The 18,185-nt window shown below is 56.2% G+C and overlaps 6 protein-coding genes across 6 annotated transcripts; 5 read left to right on the top strand and 1 right to left on the bottom strand.

The window, feature by feature from the left end:
* Positions 1 to 518: 518 nt before the first annotated feature.
* On the top strand, positions 519 to 2,747 carry CCM_09330 (pre-rRNA processing protein Esf1, putative; the record flags this gene model as incomplete). The annotated part of the gene is made up of 1 exon (XM_006674464.1): positions 519 to 2,747. One exon carries the CDS (start codon positions 519 to 521, stop codon positions 2,745 to 2,747), a length of 2,229 nt encoding a protein of 742 aa, XP_006674527.1.
* A 4,157-nt stretch (positions 2,748 to 6,904) lies between these two features.
* CCM_09329 (Regulator of G protein signaling superfamily) lies at positions 6,905 to 8,593 on the top strand (the record flags this gene model as incomplete). Its single annotated transcript, XM_006674463.1, has 1 exon — positions 6,905 to 8,593. One exon carries the CDS (start codon positions 6,905 to 6,907, stop codon positions 8,591 to 8,593), a length of 1,689 nt encoding a protein of 562 aa, XP_006674526.1.
* A 752-nt stretch (positions 8,594 to 9,345) lies between these two features.
* On the top strand, positions 9,346 to 11,706 carry CCM_09328 (Fungal transcriptional regulatory protein; the record flags this gene model as incomplete). Its single annotated transcript, XM_006674462.1, has 4 exons — positions 9,346 to 9,479; positions 9,584 to 9,652; positions 9,722 to 10,279; positions 10,353 to 11,706. The coding sequence occupies 4 exons, from the start codon at positions 9,346 to 9,348 to the stop codon at positions 11,704 to 11,706; spliced, it is 2,115 nt and encodes a 704-aa protein (XP_006674525.1).
* A 333-nt stretch (positions 11,707 to 12,039) lies between these two features.
* Positions 12,040 to 12,728, top strand: CCM_09327 (uncharacterized protein; the record flags this gene model as incomplete). The annotated part of the gene is made up of 3 exons (XM_006674461.1): positions 12,040 to 12,135; positions 12,158 to 12,558; positions 12,626 to 12,728. 3 exons carry the CDS (start codon positions 12,040 to 12,042, stop codon positions 12,726 to 12,728), a joined length of 600 nt encoding a protein of 199 aa, XP_006674524.1.
* Positions 12,729 to 12,929: 201 nt separating this feature from the next.
* CCM_09326 (uncharacterized protein) lies at positions 12,930 to 13,846 on the bottom strand (the record flags this gene model as incomplete). Its single annotated transcript, XM_006674460.1, has 2 exons — positions 12,930 to 13,665; positions 13,722 to 13,846. 2 exons carry the CDS (start codon positions 13,844 to 13,846, stop codon positions 12,930 to 12,932), a joined length of 861 nt encoding a protein of 286 aa, XP_006674523.1.
* Positions 13,847 to 17,062: 3,216 nt separating this feature from the next.
* Positions 17,063 to 18,091, top strand: CCM_09325 (uncharacterized protein; the record flags this gene model as incomplete). The annotated part of the gene is made up of 1 exon (XM_006674459.1): positions 17,063 to 18,091. The coding sequence occupies one exon, from the start codon at positions 17,063 to 17,065 to the stop codon at positions 18,089 to 18,091; it is 1,029 nt and encodes a 342-aa protein (XP_006674522.1).
* Positions 18,092 to 18,185: the final 94 nt, after the last annotated feature.

Below are 18,185 nucleotides of genomic sequence, written 5' to 3'. Positions count from 1 at the left end.
AAAGTATTTAATAAAAAAAGGATTTATATAAAATAAATATTATAAAAAGTTTTAAGTTATAATAAATACCTTATATAATTAAAACCTTATAAGCTTATAACTATAAAGTATTTATATAATTATATAAAATAATAATATAGTTAATATAGCTTATAAAAAAATAATAAAAAATAAAAATAATAAAGAAAATTAGCCTTATATTTAATAAAGCTATAAAGGATAATTAGTTAATTTATATATCTTATTTCCTAGCCTTAGGCTATATAATTTAAGTTATATAATAATGCTATATCTTAGGATAACCTAGGGTTATTACTTATCTATGCTTATTATTAGTGTGGATAAGATAAGCCCTCTTATCGGGGCAGTGCTCTATACGATACCCGCCATAGTGGCAGAAAAATCATAACCGCCAAAAAAAGTTCGGCAGGTCTTCGCCGACAATATTTCCTGCCGCAACCCATCTAACCCATTCGTCACATTAATTGCGTCTGCGTGCATAAGTAGGGGCGATTGATATGAAGTCCGATAAGAAGAAAGGAGCCCCGGCTCCGCCGCGCATCGCGGATGCGCGCTTCAGCAACTTCGAGACGGATCCCCGATTTCGCCTCCCCTCCAAAAAGCATTCAAAGACGAAGCTCGACAAGCGATTTGCGGGCATGCTCGACGATGAAGAATTCATAGCCACTTCCACGGTCGACCGATACGGCCGCAAGGTGAAGTCCGACTCCAAGAAGAAGGCTTTGCAGCGTCTGTACGAAGCCGAAGGCGATGAGGCCGAGAAGGACGAGGTCGAGAAGGGCGAGGTCGAGAAGGATGAGGCCGAGGGCGAAGCTGAAATCGAGGTCGACGATGATGATGTTGTCCAGCGAGAGCTACGAGCTGTTCACGAGCGCGACGAGCGCGCCAACTACGACCCGGCGCGTGGTGGTGGTTTTTCCTCCTCCGAGGACGAGGACTCATCAGAAGAGGAAGACTCGGACAACGAAGAGGGTGGTGCAGAGCTTGCCACCGAAGGGGACATGCAAAGGCTGCAAGATGAACAGGGCGACGTCGAGACCGGTGAAGTCTCGAAACGTATAGCCATTGTCAATCTCGACTGGGATCACGTCAACTCGACCGATCTATTCGCCCTCTTCAACAGCTTCATCGGCGATAGCCCCGGGCGTGTAGTCAAAGTATCCGTGTACCCCAGCGAATTTGGCAAGGAGCGCATGCAGAGGGAAGAGGTCGAGGGTCCCCCCAAGGAGCTGTTCAAGGAAGACAAGGCCAACTCCGACAGTGACGAGGAGGAAGACTCGGACGAGGAAGACGAACGGATCAAAAATAAGCTCATTCAAGAAGGCAATGACCAAGACTTTGACAGTGACGCCCTGCGAAAGTATCAGCTCGACCGCCTACGATATTACTATGCCGTTATGGAATGCTCAGACGAACAGATTGCCCAGAAAATTTACGAAGCCACAGACGGCACGGAATACCAGTCCTCCTCCAACTTTCTCGACCTGCGTTTCGTGCCGGACGAGGTCGACTTTGACGACGAGCCCCGCGACGAGTGCACCAAACTGTCCGACACGTACAAGCCCGTCGAGTTTGTAACGACGGCTCTGCAGAGCTCGAAGGTCAAGCTCACCTGGGATCTGAATCCCGAAGAGGCCTCACGCAAAGACTCCATCAATCGCGCCTTTACCGGCAGCCGGGCCGACCTCGAGGAGAATGATCTCCGCGCATACTTGGCCAGCGACACGGATGGTTCAGATGATGACGACGGCAACATGGTGGCCACCTTTGGCGGCGAAGAGGATGAGGAAAGAGAAGACGTCCAGGACGACGCGGTAGATGAGGATAAGCCCAAGCTGTCCAAGAAGGAGCTTGCGCGTCAGAAGATGCGCGCGGCGCTCGGTCTGGGGGCTGAACCGGCAGCCAAGCCGGCCAAGGGCCGCCCCGTGGGCGAGATGCAAATCACATTTACCCCCGCCCTCTCCGAGGCCGATGCCAAGAAGCCCGCCGTCGGCGAGGAGGAGACGACCATTGAAAAGTATCAGCGCAAGGAACGCGAACGCAAAGAACGCAAGCGCGAGGCCGCGCGTGCCCGCCGCACCGCCGCCAACGGCGAGACGCCCCAGGAGGCCGCTGCGAGCAGCGAAGACGAAGATGCCGGCATGACCATGACATATGACGGGGATAACGCCGACGGGGATGATCTCGGCTTCGACGACCCCTTCTTCACCTCGGAGGCGCCCGCGGAGGCGTCCAAGTCGTCCGTCCGCAAGGCCGAACGCCTCAAGAAGCGCGAGGCGCGCCTCGCCGCCGACGCCACCAACGCCGCCGAGCGCGCGGCCCTCCGCGAAGTCATGGCCGCCGACAAGAACGACACGGGCACTGCCGACCACCTCGACCACTTTGACATGAAGGAGATTCTCCGCGCCGAGAAGTTGCAGCGCAAGCAGGACGCGGCCAAGGGGAGCAAGAGCAAGAAGCGGGCGGCGGCGGCGGCGGAGAAGAAGAAGAGTAGCGATGGCGCGGCCTTGCAAAAAGATTTTGAAATGGATGTGGGGGATAAGCGCTTCCAGGCCGTCTTTGACAGCCACGAGTACGCGATTGACCCGTCCAACCCCAAATTTACGGGGTCAAAGGGCATGCAAAAGCTGCTTGAGGAGGGCCGGCGGCGCAAGAGGGGCCTGGTGGAGGGGTCGGCGGGACAGGAGGCGACGAGGAAGAGCAAAAAGGCCAAGTCAAAGCCTTGAAATAATGGGTTGGGAGGGGGGTTATGTGGTGAAAATTTCGTGTATATAGGCGTACCTTTTAGATTTAGCAACATGGGAGTTGTCCACAATTTCAAATGCGAGACGGTGAAGCGGTGTATGCAACTGGAAGTCATTCTCTGCGTAGGAGAATATGGCTCGCTCGGTGATTGCGGTTCCCAAGTAACGCGCAAACACCAGACCATGCAACTGTCAGGCACGAAAGATAAATGGCTCTCCAATCTACCCAATACTTGTGCGAATGCTGCCGCTGTACGGGATTTACACTTTGTGTTTGCTGGCAGGAACGGCCTGGTGACGTGCGTGGACTACCTCATGCGCCGTTTGCAAACAAGCGAAATCATGCAAACGCCGCGCACTCTACCATATTTTGCGCCCAACACGCACCACAAACCCCCCTATCTGGCACCTTGATACCCTTTCTCACAGGGTCGTCGTCACGACCCGATCTACTCGCATTTCGCTTATGTTGGCGCCGACTCTGATGTCTGCCGTTTCGTCCTTAACGATACCCTACAGCTTCTTTTCCTCGCGTATGACACTCGCCACAGAAAACCATCTACCTACCTGGGTAGTTAGTCATTGACCTGAGTGCTCAAGCTGCAATGTCATGTAACAACCCTGCGCGCGACGTTTCCTCGCCGTCGGCACTTGTGCACGCTTGTATCGTTGCTGTCGTGGATCGACCACGGCACCTCGAACGCCGCTGGCAGAACTAACGCATTGATCAAAAGTCATTCTGCGGTATGTCGTTGGATTTGCCCTGCTTGCTAGGGTTTCAGCTTGAAATTGAAAATGTGGCTAATTCAGAGCCAAACATGCCACGTTGCACAGTCCGCAAGCACAGCAAGACCGGCGCTCAAACCAAGCACGAATAGCATAACTAATTCATGTTGCCAAGCCAGGGCGAGCACCAAGCACTTTCCCCTCTTCCGTTGGAAAATATCCGGTGCGACAGGTACGGGGCACCTTGAATAATTCATTGCCCTGATAATTTCTGGCCTACAGAGTCCATAATATATTGTTGAGACTCATCTTGACAAGCAATACGGTGCGAGACCCGCGGCCAACAGGGGCACTCCCAGAGTATGCCAAGAAGTCACCAAATGAAAGCAAGGAGTTCGAACATGGGGTTTCGCTCTTGGGAAAGGGTCACCACCTGGTCCACACTCGAGCCCAGCATTTACAGCGTTGTCCCCGGGAAAGCGATATCTTTGGCACAGACGGATACATCAAGGCCATGCCCCGAGCGTTCGCCATTCATCTTGGCGAGGAAGATTCGCAAATTGTTCGCATATCTTCAATTTGACCCACAAGACAGAAAGCCAGAAACTGAGGATACGATGGCAACGATCATCTTGGCTCGTGAACGGGACTCGAATGCGCTCGGCCTCGTACCCGAATATCAGCGTCATGTTTATACAACGCGAGATCTGTCAAAAAGGTTGCTCCATCTCTACATCTGGCGGCGCTCGATCGGACCTGTTATTTGCACAACTATCCGTACTTACAAGATTGGCACGAGAATAAGCTGCAAGCTGAAGTCCCTCAGACCAGGAACCGGCATCCCAGCCGACAGGCATCTTGCAGTGTTCAAGGACATGCCACGGGAACTAGTTACTGGGAGTGTACGAAGGACTTGCTCCAAAGAGGAAGTAGACGGAGGTGCGGTCACCAGGGCAAGAGAAGATCTGGACGCTAGGCTGAACGACTATCAGTTCGTCGTGGCAGAGAACTATTTTGCCCAGCCTCAGAGGCGCATGCGCTTACCTTGAGAGTATTCTGACTCAGTTAGATTATGCGACAAAATCGCGACACCCCTTGTTCCGAACAAAAGCCATCACTGACGTGCTTCTGTCTAGGTCTAGGGCGTCAAAATGCTGATCATGTTTGTGCCTAGTTATTAGCGCTGTCCCGCTAGCCAGGAAGTTGGGAAAGGCTCCCGCCGGCCAGGCATCCTTGGCCTGCCACGGCCCATCCCTAGCCTGTTAGCAGAAAAGCACAGTCCCGCACCACCGCCAATACTACATAACTAGTATTACTGCGTACCTTAACTGCCGAGGATTACCGGGCGCTGAGTTTGGGCAGCGCTACGGCACGCGGCAGTGTCTGTGGGTGAGCTTGATGGGACGGAGATCTTGTGCTTGTATTAGTTACTATGCGTCGCACAACCTGGGGAAAGTGGGAAAGGGTTTTCCTAGCCCTGCGGAATTCTTCCCGCCTTGCTTTTGCGAGTCAGTCCCCAGAAATGATTACTTTTCACAGTCACACAGTCCGTGCAAAGGCATCAATCATCCCAGTCGATCAAAACAAAAGAAATTACGGACATCCCCCCGAAAATACTGGGCACAGGAAATGAGTCGCGGAAATATTAAGGAGGAGCCACAAGCCTCTTTGGGGCAACGGTGCTGATAAGAGGCGTGATGATTTCGGGCTTTCAATGGGGCCAAGATCGAGAGGACCAAATGTACGGATACGCGATGTGATACCGAGTGCTTGGTTACGGTGATGAAAGTCCAGCCACAACTGATTCATCCACACATTCGGCAAGTTGATCAGCGCTATCTCAGTCGGGAGAAAATCAACCCGCGAGGTTCTTGGCGCTCACAACATTACATATATTCTTCGAAAGGGAGTTGAGCACCACATTAACACGTTGCAAGAGGAAACAAGAAACAAAGAAAAACTGCAAAAAAGAAACATACCCGTTAGCAGTATTACTCGGCCTCTTGAATATTTTCTTTTTGCATCAGCCTGCCGATCGCCACCCGCCACCATCGCGCCCTTGCGTCAGTCAACCGCACTGATCCTTACGAATAAAGCCACGAGCTGTCTCGCTTCTCTCTCCATTTGGCTCTGGGCCCAAGACCATGTCTCGGCCGACGGTGAACTCTCATAGCCAAGTAGGATTGTCGCCCAAAGCGCTCTGTTGCTGTACCACGCGGGCACGATCAAAGACAGCGCCTCTTCCATCGCGTCCACCATACTAAATTCGTGTTAGTCCAGCACAATGACGTGTGTTGTTCTCGCAACGTTTCTTTTTCTTTTTTTTCTTCTTTTTTTCTCCCCTTACTTGGTTCCTTTGACTCGTCATTTATTTTTTCTTGTCACGGCTGTTGCTTTAAAGGTTTGATAGACGAGGTAGTTGAAAGTGTCTGCGATGGCTAGGGCTGTGTGATTGTGACTACCTTTGACTTCCTTGCCGGGGGCAAGAACGTGCCCACCACCCGCGTGTCTTGGATCAGCTGTACAGACTACAGGAATCAATCCTACAGCTGGGCAACAACCACAAGGGCGGAGAGGCAAGTGCCGCGAGCCCTGCCGAAGCCTCTTTTAATTACCTACTCGAGTTTCTTGGAGAACCCTGCTGCGCTTAAAGATGGAGTGTGTTGCAGACAACGTCGAGACGCATGACACTGAAGCCTGTTGAGCGAGCAGTATGTGTGTAACGGCCTCGTTTACACTCGTGAACGGTCACAGTAAGTTTACGAGAGACAATCCAGTGCAGTTTCCCATGTGGTTGGTTGAGATACCACAGCCATGCAAGCCACATGCTCGGCGTTCAAAAGCAAAGTCGGACGCAACTCGCATGTCTCACCGCGGTGGAGGGGATCAGCATCTCTGTGCCGTCGACTCTCCCCTGCTACCACCGCACAGTGCTCGCTTGCCCGCACCCTGGTCGACCTGTCACCTCAACCAATTTCCATGACCGTGCCCACCAAGCTCCAGATTTCCTGCGATTGGCCGTTTGTCTTGGGCCCCGGCTTAGGAGGGCGGAATCGCGCGTAGCCACTCGCTTTCGATGGCTTTGTTTTCGGTCGTTGCAAGGTTGCTAGCACAAAACGAGCAACGCGGGTTTGACCGTGCGGGCAGATCCCTGGTTCCTTTTTTCAAGAACCGGCGGGTACCAGGTTACAGGGCTCGTTGACTTCTTGGCTGGCCCTGCCCTGCACCACATATATGAGGCCGACATCCTCATCACATCGATCGTTTTCTTCGTGACCCAAGGCCCTCTTCACCCGAGCAGTCCATAACCACTGCTTGGCTTTCCCTCTTTTGAAACCTTTATCACCTTCACCACTCTCACTACTCCGTACACCCTCCTTTTCTAGCTCCGGGAATAGCAGTGCAACTCCGTCATGATGGGTTCCGAACTTGGTATGACGCCTGACAGCAAGCCAGAGGCCCGTGTCGATGGCCTCGGCATCTTCTATATTGTTTTCGCCACGGTGTGGACCTTTACACTCATGGCTGGCATGGCCTACCTCTGGATGAAGCGTAAGGAGCAGATTCTGCGCATCCGCGGTCTTCCCATATCCTTTGCCGGCATCCTCCTCATGCACGTCTACTGGGTGTGCGTGACGACTGGCTACGTTTACGGCCCTCTGATGCCCGAGGAGGCCGAGTACTGGATCATGGGTATCTGGCTGCCGCTCGGCGTCGCCCTCTTCCACGCCTCCAATACCCGTTTCCTCTACGTTGCCAACGCCCAGAAAAAGTACGCCAAGCGCACAACTGAACCATACCGCATCTTCACCCGCCGACCCGGTCGCATCTCGCTGCGTGAGGCTGTCAAGGTCTGGTGGCAGCAGCTCGACTACAGCAACAAGACGCTCGCGACGGTCGGTGTCGGCATGAGCGTGCACGTGAGCTTGACCATCTTCATGTTCCTCATGTCCCGCAAGTTCCACGACTCGTTTGGTATCAACGGCACAGAAGTCACGGGCACCCCCATGGAGCGTGCGGCCGCACAGGGCCGCGGGTGGGAGTGGTGGCCTTCCATCTTTTGGCAACTTTTCTGGGCCTGGCTCGTGGCGCCCGTCATCCTCTTCCGCTCCCGCAACGTTCATGACACGCAGGGCTGGCGGCTCCAGACCATCGGCTGCTGTATTTCCGGCCTCCATGCAGCCCCGATGTGGCTGGTTGCCCTGTACGCCCCCGGCATGGCTCCCGTGAACAAGTTCTTTATCCCACCGATGTGGATTGCCGTCTCCATCATGTTCCTCGAGATCTTTACCGTCTTCATCCCCATCTGGGAGGTGCGCACAGCCCGCAGCCTGACGCAGGAGACGCTCGAGTCGATTGCCCGGTGGGAGTCGCGCCAGCGGTTCGGTGGTGGCGGTGCCAAGGACGTCAAGTCGCTGCACTCGGAGATGTCGGGTACCACGTGGGCCACGCGCATGTCCCGCGCCACATCGTCGGTGGGCGGCGGCTCTGGCGGCTCTATCCTGACCATGGACGCGCTCGAGCATACGCTCGAGAAGAACCCCGAGCCCCTCCAGGAGTTCTCGGCGCTCAAGGACTTTTCCGGCGAGAACGTGGCCTTCCTGATGCGCGTACGCGACTGGAAGAGCGAGCACAGCATCAGCGTACCCAGGAGCCTGGGCAGCGCCAGCAGTGCCATGAGCGGCAGCGAGGACGAGAAGCCGCCGATCAGTCCGACCAAGACAAGCTCGCGCGAGATGTTTGAGAGCGCGCTGCACATCTACCTGGATTTCATCAGCGCTAGCTGTGCCGAGTTTCAGATCAACCTGTCGTCGCAGGACTTCCGCGCGCTCGAGGCCATTTTCGAGGATGCCGCGCGCATGGTTGTCAATGAGGAGTCGACCTACGACGCGGCGACGCCGTTTGCCGACGCGCCGCGCACGGCCGCCGACAATGCGGCTGCCGCGATCCGCTACGCCGGCCCGGTGCCTGATGCCTTTAACGAGAGCGTCTTTGCCGACGCAGAAATCAGCATTAAGTACCTCATTCTGACCAACACGTGGCCCAAGTACATTCGCCAACGCCGCTCGTTTGATGCCACCAGCACTGCCGAGACTGTTTGAATGAGAGTCGCGGGGGCTGTTCTACAGAGGAGGAAGATGTGATTTTTGTATTCAAGAAAATTTGTCAGGGTGGAAGGCATCCTGGTGAAGAAAACGACGTTGCGAGCAGGACATGACAGACCTAGTATTTTCTACCTTTTTTCTTCGCTTTTACCTTTTTTGCTGCACGGGCGCTCATTTACTTTCGATACCCTGAGCTTGGTGTACTTTTCTTGCCGAGTCGGCAATCTGTTGTCGCTACAACGCTCTTTACGAATTACTTAATTTCTAGATGCATCTGTCCAATTTGGCGCGGTGATCATGTTAAGATACTATTCAGACACGTTACAATGGAGCATTTACAAGTCGGTAGGTGGTAGTTAGGTACGGGTCCGGTTACTAAATCTTCCCGACTCCGAGCGTCTTTTCTGTTGAGAGCACAGCCTTGCTCTCGCCAATTGGTACGGACCGGTCACTCCACCAACTCCGACACCGACTCTCCTCTTATACCAGCAATACAAATCCAAACGTCTATTGCTGGTCGTCATTCGACATTGTCAAAATTTCTCGACGGACAAAAAAACACAATAATGTGTCTTGGACCGTCTTCAATCTAGACCCTTGCCTTGTCTCATTTGTTGAGTCAATTCTTGTTTCTTCGACGGGCGCTCCCCCCCCCCTGGCGTGTCTCTACCAATTTTGCCCTCGCTTGGGTGTCTCGTTTGCTGATCGAGGGCAGCAAAAGGGCAGAAAAAAAAAGAATTCCCCCGGTCATGGATCTGTCCAACAGCGGAAGGCGGCCGCCACCGATGGGCGTTAAAATGAGGGCGTGCGCAAATTGCTCGCGCCTGAAGATGAAGTGTCGCTGGCCGTCGTCCGGCTCGGCCGAGACCACGGCGTGCACAAGGTACGTGCGACAAGAAAATTAACCAGGACAAGAAAGAGCCTCATCACCGAGTCAGAAACAGACACACGAGGGTTTCACGAACTGACTTTTTTGACCGGGCACAGGTGTGGCCGCTTGGGCATCGCATGCGGCGTCCCGGCCCATGCGCCAAGGAAAAGGAGACCAAAGTCAAAGTATGTCTGACAAAAAAGCGACGAGAAAAAAAGAAAAAAAAAGAAAGTCTTCTAATTTGTGATACGTAGTCGCGTCGCACAGCTGGAGCAGAAACTCGACGGCATCATGTCCCTCCTCGAGTCCAGCCAACGGGCCGCCAAGCGCCAATGCTCCAGCACCGCCGCCGGTGCCGGCGCATCTGCCTGTTCCGGCGACGACTCCCCCGTCCCCTCGTCGCCGCTGACTCCCGACAGCCAAGGCCCCAACCCGTGGCCCCTGGGCGCCGGCGCCGGCGCCGGCGAGCACACTTCCCCGGAGCAGCCACCGGCGGACGCCGCCGAGACGGTGGAGCTCGTACCCGGGTTCCGCATCACGTTTGTCGAGGCGGCCGAGTACCTGCACGTGTACCGCAAAGACTACATGCCCGTGTTCCCGTTTGTGCTGATTGAGGAGACGACCAGGCCGCAGGAGCTGCACGCCGCCGCGCCGGCGCTCTTCTGGATGATCATGGCGGCCGTGGCCCAGACGTCGGAGGAGGTCGACGCCGCCGTCAAGGCTTGGCTGCGGCGGCACGTGGCGGAAAAGATGCTCATTCGGCAGGAAAAGACGCTGGAGATGCTGCAGGCCATTCTTGTGCATCTGATATGGTACGTTCCACGTGCCCCCTCGCGCCCAAGGTTCTTCTTGTTTTGCTCATGCCCTGTTTTGCATGAATAACAGGGGCTCCTTTCACTTTTACATAGACGCCGAAACGCCCTTGTTTATGAGTCTGGCGCAAAACATTGTGCTCGACTTGAAGCTGGACTGGCCGCCGGAACAGGGGCAGGTGTATAAGCACTCCCTCCTCGGGGCGGCCTGGTGCCACATGAACAAGACGCATCTGCTGCAGCGGCGGAGAGCGCACACGCCGGCCGAGATTCGCGCCGTGCTGGGCCTTTACTATGCAACATCCGTGTACGTTTTACGATCACATGGCTTCCTTTTCGTGCGGCACCCCGCTGACAAGCTGCCCAGAACAATGTCCATGTTTCGCCGCGGTCCCGGCCTGGCGTGGAACAGCTACCTGACCAAGAGCTGCGACTCGATTGCCGCCCTGTGCCAGCATCCGCTCGACGAGGCCCTTGCCGCGAGCGTGCGGCTGCAGCGCATCGCGCAGAGAGGCCTGAGCGCGCTGCCCGGCACTGAGTACGTCTGGGGCCCGTCGCCGACTGTGTACAGCCACGCGCACGAGATGACGCTGATCCTGACGCGCGACAACATGGACAAGTTTTTCCACTCGCAGACTCTCGAGATTCAAAACGACGGTCCGTTGCCCCTTCTCCCAGCGTACCCCGAATATCAACTAACTCCCCCTTGCCAAGTCATGTTCCGCCACCTGTACCTCGCGCTTCTCGTCCGCCTCTACGAGCCCGTCCTCGGCATGCAGCCGGCCGCGCACATCTCAGACAACAGCGCCAACGCCACGGCGCACGGGCTGCCGTTTCGGCGCACCGAGATGCTGTGGCGGCTCGTCGACGCCTGCCGCGCGCTGCTCGCCGCGCGCGCCGCCCTGACGGTCGCGCAGACGGCGCTGCGGCCCTCGACCATGACGGGCTTTCTGGCCTTTGGCGTCGTCACCGCCTCGCGCGTGCTGTTCCACGCCGCCGAGGACTGGGACCCGGCGGTCGCGCGCCGCCGCTTCGACTACGGCGCCGCCATGCTCGCCGCCGCCGCGCAGTACGAGCGCGCCGAGGCATGGGCCGCGACGGCCGCGCGCAGACACCCCATGTACGACAAGACGCCGCTGTTTCTCCTCTACGCGCAGAAGCTCAGGTGGATACACCAGTGGTATGAGGCGCGCCGCGCGGCGGACGAGGTCTCGGCTGAGGCGGCTATGATTACGCCCCCGCAGGATGCGCAGATGGGGATGGGCGGGGGAGGGGATGCGGGGATGGACTTGCTGGGGCCGGAGCAGCAGCATAGTCCGGGGGTTTTGCCGGATTTTCAGTTTGATGAGGCGTTTTGGCAGGATATGCTGCTGGGTACGCCGCAACCAGCGCTGGGACTGTACAACATGGGACCAGGGGGTTTGTAAATACGAACAAGGACGAAACTGTATATATACATGTATAATGAATATCGCTCTTTAACCTCTAGAAGGACAAGAATTAAAAAACAAGTAATACCGTTGCAGGGATCCCGTGCATGGCGGAAACTCGGAGCCGACGATCCGGGCGGGCCAAGGGCCGCGCCGGGGATCCACTCTCGTTTTCTTATTTTTTAGCTTTCCCCTGACCTGGCGCAAATCCATCAAAGATGGATCCAACATCATCGGTCGCATTGCCTTGCCCGCATATATCTGCATCGCCCCGGGAATAATAACTCGCCACATACGCTTTTTTTCCCCCGCCCCCCCACGGTCATCAACATGGCGAACAAGCCCTGGCGCGACTGGATCTACCTTGCCGTCATCGGGCTGCAGTTCACCGGCATGATTGGTATACCGATCCCTGCGTCCCCCCCCGTATAAACCACCCAACTGACAGATGGTGTTGCCAAGTTCTCGACCTCGTCGCCTTTTACCCGCCGGCGCTGTGGCAGCCGGTCGGGTCGCCTCTGCATTTCCTCGTGGGTCTGCGGCGGCGCTACCTGGAGCTGTCCGGGGACCCGTTCTTCTCGGGGGCGCCCACGCCGCCGTGGTTCGCCGCGTTCCTGTACATCGAGGGGCTCGTGCAGTGCCCGCTCGCGGCGTACCTGGTGTCGGCGCTGGCGGGCCGGAGGCGGATGGCGGGCCCGGCGGAGCTCGCAGGCCTGGCGTTTGGCTGCCTGACGCTGATGGGCTCGGCGGCCTGCTGCTACGAGCTGCTGCACATGGGGCCGGAGCGGGTGGCGGCGGACAAGAAGACGCGGCTACTGTACGGGACATACTTGCCGTTTGTCGTGATTCGTAAGTCTTTTTGGCCGGGTTGGTGGGTGGGAATTTTGGCTGTGCTGACCAAGTTGGTGTCTTTTAGCGGCGGTTTTGGCGGTGGACATGTTCTTGCGACTGCTGCCGCGGGTGCAGGAACAAAGTGTCAAAGCAAAGGACGAATGAGTGCGGGAAGGCCAATGCCTTGAATTAATCTCAGATAATACAACGTCTACGCTGTACTGGTTGGTACAGGGTGAAAATAGACCGAAAACCTCAACTCCTAGATGCCCCAAAATGTGAAACCTTGCTCCTGCATTACATTTCGTTTTCGTACAGACAATGTTCGTATTTTTCTCTTCTTTGTTTTTGTTCTTTTTTCTTTCCCTTTTTTTGGCGCAGGCATACGCCTAGTCCATGCGTTTCGAGTATCCCCAGCCGTTGCCAAGCCCGTGGCCCAGCGGCGTCGCGCCGCCCATCGCGCGGTTCCTCAACCTCCTCGGCAGGATAATACCCAACGTGTACATGGCAGCCAGCAAGCCGCCGGCGATAAACGAGACGAGGCTGTAAAAAAAGGTGCTCGCGTAGATGTGGCCGCCGAGTCCCTGCCACTCGACGCGGCCCTCTGAGTGCGGGAGGTGCGGCGTGGGGAACCAGCGGACCGAGAAGCGCAGCGGCAGGGGCTCGCCAATGGTGAGCTTGGTGGACGCGGACCCTTCCATGTGGGAGAGCGGGCTGGTGCTGTACGAGATGGCCGAGTCGAGGACGCCGCTGTCGTGGTGGTGCACGTGGTGCTTGGGCACCGAGTGCAGCAGCACGTTCATGTGCGTCGACACGTGCATGTGGCTGAGCTGGAGCGTGCCGGCGACGGCGAAGACGAGCGGGATGTGCTCGAGCGGCGGGGGCGCCTCGCCGACCACGACGACCTCGGCGGGCGGCCGCGCTGGTAGTCGGCACGACAGCGGCGCGTCGCTGTGGATGTAGAACTCGAGTAGGTGGAAAAAGTCGTGCGAGATGGGAATGGTGCAGTTGACCTCGCCCTCGATGCCGTAGCCAAACTCGAGCGGCTTGCCCGTCTCTTTGCAGTCAGGAAACGGGATCCATTGCAGCTGGTGGTTGCCGTCTTCAATGTGCTCGCCGGTTTCTCTGAGGGGGGATGTTAGCGTCTCCTCGTACCGAGGTTCAAGGGGGGGGGACCCTACGAGCTGCGGTTCATGCATTCAATGGGGATAGGGGCGCCATAGTGGTAGGAGGGTAGCGCGGCGTGCTCAATGTCGGTGGCGGCGACGAGGGCAGCGAGGGCCGGGAGGATGGCGAGGGAGAGCATCGTGGGTGGTTTGCGTGGTTCGAACGCGAGGGGCAGGAATGGAGGGTTTATCTCGACATGGGGTCCGTAAGAGGCGTTGTTTCGACGGGTAGCACGTGCTTGTATCGTCAATGCATGCTAGCGAGACAAACGCGGGCAAAGGACACAGACGGAGCACACGAATGACGATGGACGATGGACATTGAGAGGTGGCCAATGCTGATCCTGTTGAATTGGAGACTGACGTAGCATCACGTGTAGGGGGCTTCTTTAAGTGGCTTTAGCGCCAGCTTCAGCGTCAATTCGCGCTAAAGCCATTGCCCAGGGGGACTTATATGATATTTAGAATAATATGAAAAAAAGTAACGAAGAAATAAGAAGAAAATGAGAAGAAGAAAATGAGAAGAAGAAAAGAGGATTTTTTTTTTTTTTTAAATTTAAGCAAGTTGACTAAGAACAGAGTTGCCCCCTTCTTGTGTACGAGATTGCGGAACGAACTGGAACAGGGTTGCCCCAAAAATAACTAGTCATCGAAAGATGCTGTGAAAAAAATCAAGCAAAGCAATCCTTCCACGACACAAAAATCCCTTCTATGGCGCAGCAATCCCATTATTCGTGATTCGGCCAGACAACAGTTTCTCCTTCTCGCCTAGGAGCGCGACGCACTGGCTGCCAGACTGCGTAGTTTGACAGTGACGGACAAGTTGAGGCTTCCCACCACCCAGCAAAACGCCGCGAGGCTCAGCAAGCCGCCGTGCGACGTCCACATCCTTGCCAGCGCGTGCCAGAGAGAATCATCTCGAAGTGTCGATGGCGTCTGTTCCGGCGCATTCACTGAATCGTGGCTCGATGCGTCCCTGAGGCGAGAGAATGGGTTCTAGTCCGGCGAACGCGTCAGTCAACGGCATCCATCTTGAACAGGGACGGAGAGGATGGGGGAGGAACAAGGAAAAGCACCTACAGGAGGCCCAGAGAAGACGAACCACTGGCGCGTGTCAATAGAAGGGCCGTTATGCGTCGTGTGGGAACCGACTTGCTGAATGCCGTCCCCGTCAAACGACACGCCCGCAGCGGCTGTGCAAGCATGCGTTCTCTTCGTCTGAAGCCCAGCTGAGCCGCCTAAACGTGGGCCCTGCGAAGCCGAATTATCAGACGAATCTGCAGGCTGGAGCTGAGCAGCAGCCCCATCCGTCAACTCGCCGTCCATCACAGAGAGTGCGTTGAAAGAACAGTTCCAGCTTCCAAGACAGAAGAAGAAAACAGTCCCTCCCCAATTGCGTCTGGCTGCTGCTCTTCAAGAGTCTTTCTACTGACCTTCACCGCATCGCTGCATCCAGGCTGCAGCGGCGCCAGAGGTTGTTTGTCAGATGGCTCTTCGTCTCAACACCAGGGCCTATCCCCCAGCTACACTATTACCTGTCCCCTTTTCTCCGCGGCAGACATTTTCCAATACGAATAAGCACGCCAGCCACCTCACTTTGGCTTTTCTGCACCCGCATGATCCGGAAGAAACGCCCCAAGCCCGCGTTGCGCCATAATAGCTGTCCGCACAACGCCACGCATACACACTGGAAGCAAGCTTGTCGCCGTGACATAATCGGCAACTATTCGTCCCGGAAAAATGGGAGTCTATTACAACCAATAGGATGCACAGAAAGCTTCGTCATTTGCATCGGCACAGTGCATGCATTCGATTCGCGCCCCCAGCGACGCTGAACGGCGACCGGAGACTGGGCCGCCAGCAGTCATGCAGCCCTAACTAGTTTGAGCATCAACCAGCGCTCATGTTCTGGGGGGGTCATTGTTCTAGGAGCTATTTGACCTGGGGCCGCATGGTGGCATTGAATACGCAAATTCAACCCGCGCCCCCCCTGTCTTGGGCGACTCTGAGGTTGCCCTTTGCGATCAATGCCACGTTTTACAACTTTGCTGGGTATGGCACTGATGATTCAAAAGGAAAGAACAGCGCATTTAGGTCTGATGATTGACGACTCTGTCCTGTCGCCAGAGGAGTAGCCGGCTGACCTCTACGGCTTCTTGCTCGAGTAACAGCGCGCAGGGACTGAGAGTTTCCAGACTGCGGAAACCTGAAAACGTTGCTAGCGAATGGCAGAATCCCCAAAAGTCAAGTTAGTGGGTGCAGAGATTGTGTCAGGCCAACTTCTACGATACCTTGGCTTGGGCAAGGCGGAGGTGCATACGCGTGCATGCATGCAGCGTGACGAGTTCCACAGCTCAGCTGGTCGTGCTGCTACGTCTACTATGCCTTGGTTGCGGCTGAGAGCAGAAGACCCCTGGACTTTGGGCATCTAGATGGGCAGTGGCTTCGACGATCGTCATTTGGAGAGGCCAAGAGGTCTCGTCTGGCAATGCATGTCCACGGATGACTGTGCCGGAGGCCTCGGCGGGCTTCGGCGGGCTTCGGCTTCAGCCCTGCAAGTCGGGCTGAGAATTGGGCAGACTGTCGGGCCAAGTCGGCGCCCGTATCCTGTTTGATGCGGTGGCGCATGCCGCCAGCCTTGGACGAGTAGGCCAACCACGGGACTTCATTGCGTGTTGCCTCGCCCGTGCCTGGAAGGGTCAAACAGAGATAAGCTTGTGACCAGATCAAGAATCCCTTGGATCGATGCATGTTAGCCTATATCCAGTTAGCCTCAGTACCCGGCGCTGCTGCACAGCCCTAATTCCTTGCTCCCCAACGACGGCACCAAGCGGCCGCTACCTGACTCTGAGAATACTAACATGGTTGAATACAATTATAGTAACAAGCGTATGGATAGATATAAATCAAATAAGAAAGCTGCTAGTGTAGCTTTACAACATCTCATGGAAACGCTGCTTCTGGCTCTTTTCAATCTCGTCGAGGCTGATTCTGGACGACATCGTCAACACTGATACAAGCCGCCAGGGGTTAGCGGTGAGCCAGACGGCAGCTCTGTTACGGTACCGGGCACGCGGAATTCCTAATCTCTTAGAGTTTCCTAGTCTGGACAAGTCGCATCACCTTCTCCATAGGTCCATACTCGCAAGCCATTGGACGCCGGCAAGCAACCGTTGACCCGTTTGAGAAGAGCTCCCGGTGGGCTTCTTTTTTTTTCCCCGGGCGCCTAGATAGCCAATATTACGTCGGATACGAACGGAGCTTAGCTCACGTGGTCCGTCCTGCAGAAGAAAAAAACGATCATCATTCCCTGTCCTGTCATCGACTCGACGACTGGGGCACGCATGACCGGAGCCATGGCCGAACTGCTTGGCGTGGTCGCGGCGGCGGCGCAGCTCGCAGGCCTCTGCGGTTCTCTGCTCACCGTCCTGAAAAAGGTTAAAGGGGCTGGACTGACGCTCGAAAGCTGGAAGAGGCAGCTGGAGGACCTCAGCCTGCTGTCCGCCTCGATTTCGCGCAACCCTCTGCTGCAGACGAGCGAGATTGCGTGCCTGACCCAGTCCCTTTCCGCACTCATACAGCAGGCTGACATTGGCCTCATCCTCGAAAAGAACCGGCTCTCGCGCGCGCTGTACGTGCTGCGCAAAGAACGAGATCTGTTCGACACCCTGGCTGCTCTGGAGCGGCAGAAGCTGAGCCTCTCGCTGAGCATGGAGCAGATACAGTCTGGCGCCCTGCACGAGATACGCGCCCGCGTCCAGGACATGGCCTACGAAAACAGCAACTTCTGGGCCCTGCCCGACGCGTTGGCGGTCGAGTCAGCGCAGTCGCCGGCGGACTCGCTCATGCTGGATGTTGGGAGCAGCATGCCGGATGCGGATTGGGTCTGTCCTCGGACGTCGCCGGCCGATTTACCACGCGCTAGCCAAGACTCGCCCATGATGCTCGCGCCCGACGGTACAACGGCCGCCATTGTTGGGAGTGGCCATCAGGCTCCTGCCGCGGCCGAGCTGCGCACGCAACCGGAAGGGGTATCCATTGTTCCTCTTCGCTCCGACCATCACGAGCTCTACACCACCAGCGGCGCGGGCATCTCTGGCGTGACCTGCCACGGCAACGTGAACCAGTTTGTGGGAAGCACGTTTTCCGGCACCGCGTCCGAGCTGCCGCACGTCACAAACGACATGACCATTGCCAACATTGGCAAGTGCGGCCAGGGAGACCAGCTTGTTGGCTTCTGGGCCGAGTACGAGGGCTGCCTCGAGGACAGCTTCAACCATGCGGCCGTGGTCGGCACCATTCGGGGCGTGACGCATCGCGGGGTCGACGCGGGCGGCCGGCGCGGGCGGCAAAAAGTCGGCGTGTTTGTGACGCATCGCGGATGAGGAGATGAGTTTCTGGGAACGACCAGTCAAGGGAGAAACGGCTGGCTGCACGGTCCCGTCTACAACATGAGGAGTATCAAGACTGGACTTTCTG

Source organism: Cordyceps militaris, assembly GCF_000225605.1.
Source record: "Cordyceps militaris CM01 unplaced genomic scaffold CCM_S00008, whole genome shotgun sequence".
Classification (NCBI taxonomy): Eukaryota; Fungi; Ascomycota; class Sordariomycetes; order Hypocreales; family Cordycipitaceae; genus Cordyceps; species Cordyceps militaris.
The sequence above is the reverse complement of the archived record's forward strand: the minus strand, read 5'-3'. Positions and strand labels throughout refer to the sequence as shown.